This window comes from Colobus angolensis, unplaced genomic scaffold (genome assembly GCF_000951035.1).
Source record: "Colobus angolensis palliatus isolate OR3802 unplaced genomic scaffold, Cang.pa_1.0 Scaffold24, whole genome shotgun sequence".
Taxonomy (NCBI): domain Eukaryota; kingdom Metazoa; phylum Chordata; class Mammalia; order Primates; family Cercopithecidae; genus Colobus; species Colobus angolensis.
In genome coordinates this window covers 8736261-8745207 of record NW_012115599.1, presented here as the reverse complement: position 1 = coordinate 8745207, position 8947 = coordinate 8736261, and the positions used below count along the sequence as shown (strand labels likewise).

The 8947-nt window shown below is 38.4% G+C and overlaps 1 protein-coding gene across 1 annotated transcript in view; it reads left to right on the top strand.

Annotated features, from left to right (window-relative positions):
• Positions 1-8947, top strand: part of ACTR2 (ARP2 actin-related protein 2 homolog (yeast)) — a 40485-nt gene that overhangs the window by 19481 nt on the left and 12057 nt on the right. The window contains exons 5-7 of the mRNA XM_011945516.1: positions 470-542; positions 3683-3819; positions 5473-5622. Of these exons, the coding sequence (XP_011800906.1) occupies positions 470-542; positions 3683-3819; positions 5473-5622 (360 nt within the window). The remainder of the gene's footprint in view (positions 1-469; positions 543-3682; positions 3820-5472; positions 5623-8947) is intronic.

Below are 8947 nucleotides of genomic sequence, written 5' to 3'. Positions count from 1 at the left end.
TACTCGGGAGGCTGAGGCAGGAGAATCGCTTGAACCCAGGAGGTGGAGGTTGCAGTGAGCCGAGATTGCACCACTGTACTCCAGCTTGGATAACAGAGTGAGATTTCATCTCAGAAAAAAAAAAGATATTTCCCTTAAGGGACATCAGTTAAGAAAGTCTTGTTCAATACAGAGAGCTTTCTTTCACACTAATTAGTCATTAACTAATACACCAAGAAATCTTTGCTTTGTCGCACTTACGAAATACTTGGAGACTTAGTATGTATCCAGAAGTCTGTCTTCAGACTTGGAGCTCTGTAGCAGCAGGACTTTAATAAGAAACAAGAGGAGCTGATGAAAATGGAAGACTATTTCAGGTCCATTTTGATTCTGTTTTGGGCAATTCATTCCACTTTGTGACCATGAAGAAAACGTATTTATTATGTAAATTTCTAAATACCAGTTTTTTTCTTTCTGTCCACATTTACAGGTAATGTTTGAAACTTACCAGTTTTCCGGTGTATATGTAGCCATCCAGGCAGTTCTGACTTTGTACGCTCAAGGTAGGTGAAGCTTAACTGTTAGAAAAAAATCACATCATCAAACATTTATTATGTACATTTTATGTCAGAGAATTTGGTTTCTCAATAAGTTATAAGCCCCAGAAAAATACATTATTTATATACCACACTTTGAAATATTTTCACAGTTTCTAAAATTTGTCAAATAAGATTTTATATACATTTTTATTTGCTTTGCTAAATATGGATTTAAGGTTAAAAAAAGGCTTAAAACTTATTTTTTTTTAAATAGGATGTTCTCTTTTAAGCTATTTTAATTGTTTTTTGTGACGGATTTTTGCTCTTGTTACCCAGGCCGGAGTGCAATAGTGCAATCTCGGCTCACCGCAACCTCCACCTCCTGGGTTCAAGCGATTTTCCTGCCTCAGCCTTCTCCTGAGTCCTTGGGATTACAGGCATGTGCCACCACACCCGGCTAATTTTGTATTTTTAGTAGAGATGGGGTTTCTCCATATTGGGCAGACTGGTCTCAAACTCTCGATCTCACGTGATCCGCCCGCCTTAGCCTCCTGAAGTGCTGGGATTACATGCATGAGTCACCATGCCCGGCATAGCTATTTTTTTATGCATGGAATTTGTCCTCAGAATTGACTCGAGTTAAATAAAAAACACAGAGATTCAAAAAGGTAGCATAAAATCATGCCTGTCAAATATATACATAGATTAAAAAGGAGAAGGTAAACATTTGGGAGTGCATGTCTAACTTTTGAGGTGGGTTTAATGGAGGGGACTACTTATATTCTGTTGATATTTCCATATATTTCCATTAGCAGCTGCCTCCCTCCTTATTGGAAATAAAATATTGGCCATGTCGGGAGAGCTCTTTTTTATGGTCTTATAAATTCAATAGGAACTTATTGAGAATGTCTGGGCCTGTCAGATATGTGCCAAGGAGTCTTTTAGGCACTTAATGGGATAATCCAGTGGGAAAAGGGTGTTAGCACTGGAAATGGGTCAAGTGTGTTTGGAGAAAGGCCAGTGTGTGACCTGATGGAAGTGGTAGAAAATAAGGTGAGGTGGGTAGGAAGGGCTCTTTGGGAAATAAAATGTAAATTCTTGCTTTAGTCAGTGTTACTGGGAGTATTTTTGAATTGATGATGGTGTGGATTCCTCTTTTTTTTTTCTTTTTCTTTTTTGCAATGGAAAGCCTATTCTTTAAAAGAGTACAATATTTGAGGTCGGTATATGAGTTTTATTTATGAGGCTTATTGCATCAACAATTGTATCAACTTAAAAATTATATCACCTTAAAAAGGAGGTAGTTTTAGGCTGGGCGTGGTGGCTCATACCTGTAATCCCAGCACTTTGGGAGGCCAAGGTGGGTGGATCACAAGGTCAGGAGATTGAGACTAACATGGTGAAACCCTGTCTCTACTAAACATACAAAAAATTAGCCAGGCATGGTGGTGGCGGGTGCCTGTAGTCCCAGCTACTCAGGAGACCGAGGCAGGAGAATGATGTGAATCCGGAAGGTGGAGCTTGCAGTGAGCCGAGATCGTGCCTCTGCACTCCAGTCTGGAAGACAGAGTGAGACTCCGTCTCACCCAAAAAAAGAAAAGAAAGTAGTTTTAATAAATGTTTCCCAAGATAAATTAATTAAATACTATAATACATGCAAATTTATATAAGAAAAAGGGAGACAGTCTATTTAGGGATGAGAACCAAATAACGTAATACTGACATGTTATAGATAATTGCGTATTTTGGTTTAAAATAACTTTTTAAATTAAAAAATGTAAGTTAAAAAAAGTTTTTTTGGACCAGGCGCGGTGGCTCGCGTCTGTAATCCCAGCACTTTGGGAGGCCGAGGTGGACAGATCACGAGGTCAAGAGATTGAGATCATCCTGACTAATACGGTGAAACCCCGTCTCTACTAAAAAAAATACAAAAAATTAGCCGGGCGTGGTGGCAGGCGCCTGTAATCCCAGCTACTAGGGAGGCTGAGGCAGGAGAATTGCTTGAACCTAGGAGGTGGAAGTTGCAGTGAGCCAAGATTGCGCCATTGCACTCCAGCCTGGGCAACAGAGTGAGACTCTGTCTCAAAAAATAAATAAATAAATAAATACAATTTTTAAAAAGTTTCTTTGACTAGGTATAGTGTCTCATGCCTGTAATCCCAGCACTTTGAGAAGCCAAGGTGGGCAAATTGCTGGATCTCCAGAGTTTGGGACCAGCCTGGGCAACATAGTGAGATCCCTGTCTCTACAAAAAATAAAATTATCTGGGTGTGGTGGCACACGCCTATAGTCGCAGCCACTTGAGAGGCTGAGGTGAGAGGATCACTTGAACCCAGGAGGTTGAGGAAACATGGGAAACAAAGCAGCTTCTTTGCTGTTCTTTTATTATGAGGTTTAACTGACATTGCCTTTTATTATAAGGTTTCCAGTGAATAATCAAAGTGATGCTTTGGGTAGTCACGTTTCATTTTTCTTAGATTTCTAGTTATCTAATATCCATAGGCATTTTTACAGAACACACCGTATATGTTATTTGTAGTATATTCAAAACTATGTAAGTTGAAAAAAATGAAGAATTGTACAGAGCTTTAAGAACATGTTCTGCTGGGTGTGGTGGCTCATACCTGTAACCCCAACAGTTTGGGAGGCCAAGGCGGACACATCACTTGAGGCCAGGAGTTCGAGACCAGGTTGGGCAACATGGTGAAACCCTGTCTCTACAAAAAAATACAAAAATTAGCCAGGCATGATGGAGGCGCATATCTGTAGTCCCAGCTACTCAGGAGGCTAAGGTGGGAGGTATGACTGGAACCCAGGAAATGAAGGTTGCACCGAGCCTAGATTGAGCCACTGTACTCCTCCAGCTTGGGTGACAGAGCCAGATCCTGTCTCAAAAAAAAAAAAAAAGTCCTGTTTTTCAGTCCTCGGTCTCAGGGTCTGTTTCTTCTCATCTCCTTGGGCAGCACATAATAGTAGACTAAAAGTCTGAAAAAGGAACACTCGCTTTAATACTTATGCATTAGGAAAAAACTGCAAAGTAAATAATAAATTCTGGCTTCTAGTTGGTTACGTTTCTATTTTGGCTTCTGTACTGTATTTGGAACTTGCTGGCTTTGATTTTTCTGATTTGACTTTTTTATTTAACTCCCCTGGCTTTTATGCAGGTTTATTGACTGGTGTAGTGGTAGACTCTGGAGATGGTGTGACTCACATTTGCCCAGTATATGAAGGTTTTTCTCTCCCTCATCTTACCAGGAGACTGGATATTGCTGGGAGGGATATAACTAGATATCTTATCAAGGTAAGTGAAAGGAAAATACCATGGAAATTAAATTTTGTAATTTGTTTACCATCTTAACACAGAATTGAATATCATTTTAGGATTCCAGCAAATCTGTACCACTAGAGAAATTACCCAATTACCTCCCTTATTTATATAAAAATCCATATAAGATTTATACACATGAAGAAAAAAAGATATATAAAAACAAGAAAAAAAGATGTACAGACATGATCTCTGTATACTAATGAGAGTACATTACATAATTATATTTGTTATTCCTGAGGAATGAGTAGACAGATATTTCAAAGATGGAAGGGACCCCTATCTTGAAACTTTCTTGGTCAGCTCAGGCAGCCTTTTCTGCTATAAAACCTTTCTTTGAGCAGGTATGTTTTAAGTCATATTCTTGGTTGGGTTGCCTACTCTTGTCCTTTCCCACAAAATACAGTGATAGCAAATTAATGATATTTGAGAAAAACAGCCCAAATACACCAGACTTTAATGTTTAGTAGTTTTCATGGAATATATCCAGTTTTTAATATTTACTATTTTAGTTTACTTCTGAATATAACTAATTATAATTTTCTTTAAAACATTGCTGGAGAAAGTACATAAGGCGTCTACTTGCTAACATATATCATTTTGAATATTAAAATAAAATTTAGAAAATTGTTTATACCAGAATTCTGTAATCAGTCTATCCTCTCCAGGACAGTGGTTCTCACCAGGGGACAGTGCTGTTCCCTGGGGGATATTAGCAATTTCTGGATGCATTTTTGGTTGTCTGAGCTGGGCAGGAATGCTGCTGAACATTCCATAATGAATAGGGCTGGCTGCACCACAAACAATGTATAGTCTGTTAGTGGTGCTACTGTTAAGAAACCCTGTCTCTGCATTAAATTGAGTTACACTGTCTTTACCTTGACATTGGGTTCCTTCAGTGTCATTTAAAGTAATCCTCCTCATGAGGGGAGATTAAATTAATGAGAATTATAATACTCTCATTTTAGGCCAAAATTCAAAGGGTAACCAACAGAATTTCTGGGGTTGTCTTGAGAACACAGACTCAAATATTAGAGGATATATTTTTTTATTTGTAAAGTCTAGTAATGTTTTTTCTCTCAGTGGGTTTTTAAAAAAAATAGTAATATTTTCTAGCATTTAAGAAACATAACAATAGAGATTATACCTTTGAGTATCCCAATAATTCCCTTATCATTTGTTAAACAAATGCTATTGCCCTTCTAATATGTGCCAGACACAGTACTAGAAGCTAAGGATAAAACTTTTAAAGACTTGGGGGCATTTCATAAATATGGCATTAATTGTAGGAGCAAACTGCAGGCTACAGGAGTCCAGCACTAAAATAATATTTATTAATATACTTTTGATTGTTTATCAAAACTATCAAAACATTAGTACTCATGTAGAGCTTTTCAAAAACTGACTTTTCTAGTCATTTTACTGACTTATTTATGAATTGTTAATTATTTTACCCTCTCTAAATCCTTTTATGGGGGGTAAACTCCTACTTCTGAAATACTCAATAGGAGCTGAGAATCCACTGCCCATTCTGTTATTGATGTGACATATTTAATGAGCATTAATAGCTTTTGCAGAGTAGAACTCATTCAGATCTATTATGAACTTTTTGCTATTGTTTTGTACCAGCTGCTTCTGTTGCGAGGATATGCCTTCAACCACTCGGCGGATTTTGAAACGGTTCGCATGATTAAAGAAAAACTGTGTTACGTGGGATATAATATTGAGCAAGAGCAGAAACTGGCCTTAGAAACCACAGTACTAGTTGAATCTTATACAGTAAGTGTTCCCAGTGTATTATATATATATATGTTTTAAAGTGTATGTTTTAAAGTGGGCAGCCATGGTTATTGGTGTCAGCTTAAGGAGGTTTTCTTAGAGTCAGTATTTTTGTCTTGGGTTGTTCCAATATGTATATGTGTGACTTTTAATGTCTCTTTCTACATTAAGATGCTATTTAATTATTTTAGGGCACCATATAATGCAAATTAAGGCAAGAATCATAAATTACTCTCTACACTAGGATATAATTAGATGCGAGATGTTATTTTGAGATTCTAGTATTTGGCATAGCATTTCTCAACATATGTTTTACAGAACTTTATTTCCCTGAGATGTTAATAAGCATTTCACAAAAATTAAAAAGAATTACATTGTCAAATAAGTTTGGGAAATCAACTGTTTGGGAAGCAGTTGATTTCACTTCACTGTAGAACTCAAGAGCCTTTGGTATGCCAATATATACACAATTAATATAGTATGCGTGTTTCTCAGACTTACACTCTAGGACTTGTCAGAATTTCATGGGATTAGTGGTCTAAGAAACGTACTTTGGAAATGGTCATTCTGGAGCATTGCTTTACTAATTCAGTAGGTGGCAGCCTTCCCTGACTTAATATTTTTTAATGAGGTGTTAAATGTTAACTTGAAATTGTAACTAATGAGATTTAGGACCTAGTTATAGTTGATGATACCAGAGGAGTTGACTAGTTATTACTAAAACGAAACAGTGATAGGCAATAAAGGCAAGTATTTTAAAACCACATGATGTGTGCTAGCTCTACATATTCACAAATATGTGCAAAATCGTCATTTTAAAAATAACTATAAAAAATTTGTTGTTGGCCGGGTGCAGTGGCTCACGCCTGTAAATCCCAGCACTTTGGGAGGCCGAGGAGGGCGGATCACCTGAGGTCAGGAGTTGGAGACCAGCCTGGCCAACATGGCGTAAACCCCATCTTTACTAAAAATGCAAAAAATTAGCTGAGCAAGGTGGTGGGCACCTGTAATCTCAGCTACTCAGTAGGCTGAGGCAGGATAATTGCTTCAACCCAGGAGGCGGAGGTTGCAGTGAGCTGAGATCATGCCACTGCACTCCAACCTGGGTGACAGCGCAAGACTCCATGTCGGGAAAAAAAAAAAATGAGTTGTTAAGATAGTGATCCAAATATTCAGTAAACCCATTTTAAATTTTTTTAAAATTTATTTTTTATTACACTTTAAGTTCTGAGATACATGTGCAAAAAATGCAAGTTTGTTACATAGGTATACATGTGCTATGGTGGTTTGCTGCACCCATCAACCCGTCATCTGCATCAGATATTTCTCCTAATGCTATCCCTCCCCTTGCCCCCCAAACCCCAACAGGCCCCATGTGTGGTATTCCCCTCCCAGTGCCCATATGTTCTCATTGTTCAACTCCCACTTATGAGTGAGAACATTTGGTGTTTGGTTTTCTGTTCCTGTGTTAATTTGCTGAGAATGATGGTTTCCAGCTGCACCTATGCCCCTGTAAAGGACATGAACTCATTCTTTTTTTATGGCTGCGTGGTATTCTATGGTGTATATGTGCCACGTTTTCTTTATCCACTGCAACATTGATGGGCATTTGGGTTGGTTTTAAGTCTTTACTATTGTGAATGGTGCTGCAGTAAACATACATGTGCATGTGTCTTTATAGTAGCATGATTTATAATCCTTTGGGTATATAACCAGTAATGGGATCGCTGGGTCAAATGGTATTTCTAGTTCTAGATTCTTGAGGAATCACCACACTGTCTTCCACAATGGTTGAACTAATTTACACTCCCACCAACAGTGTAAAAGTGTTCCTACTTCTCTACATCCTCTCCGGCATCTGTTGTTTCCTGACTTTTTAAGGATCACCATTCTAACTGGCATGAGATTTTGTGGTTTTGATTTGTATTTCTCTAATGACCAGTGATGACTAGCTTTTTTTCATATGTTTATTGGCCGCATAAATGTCTTCTTTTGAAAAGTATCTGTTCATATCCTTTGCCTACTTTTTGATGGGGTTATTTGTCTTTTTCTTGTAAATTTGTTTAACTTTCTTGTAGATTCTGGATGTTAACCCTTTGTCAGATGGATAGATTGCAAAAAATTTTCCCATTCTGTAGGTTGCCTGTTCACTCTGATGATAGTTTCTTTTGCTGTGCAAGAAGCTCTTTAGTTTAATTAGATCCCATTTGTCTATTTTGGGTTTTGTTGCAATTGCTTTTGGTGTTTTAGTCATGAAGTCTTTGCCCATGCCTATGTCCTGAATGGTATTGTCTAGGTTTTCTTCTAGGAGTAAACCATTTTGTAACTTAATCATCTCCAGATTTGCTCTGGAGATTCCTTCCTGAAGTCTTCTTGATAGTTTCTCTAGTTGTCTAATTTTCCATCTACCTGATTAGTTTGGAAGAAAGTGGCTGGCACAGGGCACAAGATAAGCAAACTAGAAATGTAAAATGTGCTTTATTTCTTCCTTCTCTCTTTTCTTAAAGCATTTGAGGTAGGCTACAAAAATATATACAAATAGGCTGGGTGTAGTGGCTCACACCTGTAATCCCAGCATTTTGGGAGGCTGAGATAGGAGGATCACTTGAGGCCAGGAGTTCATGGCCAGCCTGGGCAATATAACAAGAAGACCCTGTCTCTACAAAAAAATACAAAAATTTGCCAGGCATAGTGGCACATGCCTGTAGTCCTAGCTAGTTGAGAGGCTGAGGTGGGAAGATTGCTTGAGCCCAGGAGTTCAAGGCTGAAGTTTTGAGGCAGAGCTAGGATTACACCACTGCACTCCTGCCTGGGTGAAGGAACGAGACCCTGTCTCAAAAAAACAAAACAAAAACCCATATATATATTTACATATATATATATATTTGATATATACACGCATACACACATATACACAAGTATAAAGTAATAAGCTGATGAGTAAGTAAAGAGGGGCATGAGTGGACAAATACAGAACAGGGTAAGATTTGGTACAAAGAAATGGGATGCCTACAGTTTAACAGTTCATTAAGGTGGTTAGAAAACTTGACCCCATGTTGGGCAGCAGCCAGAGCATGGAAAGAAGCCACACTATCAGGCTTTGAGTGCTTAAGGAAGGAGGTTTTGCTAGTAAGATCTGCTGTTTGAAGTTTTTCCAAATATTTTGGATGATTTCATGTGAACCCACCTGACGGAGGTGGCTTTTTTTTTTTTTTTTTGAGACGGAGTCTCGCTCTGCCGCCCAGGCTGGAGTGCAGTGGCCGGGTCTCAGCTCACTGCAAGCTCCGCCTCCGGGGTTTACGCCATTCTCCTGCCTCAGCCTCCC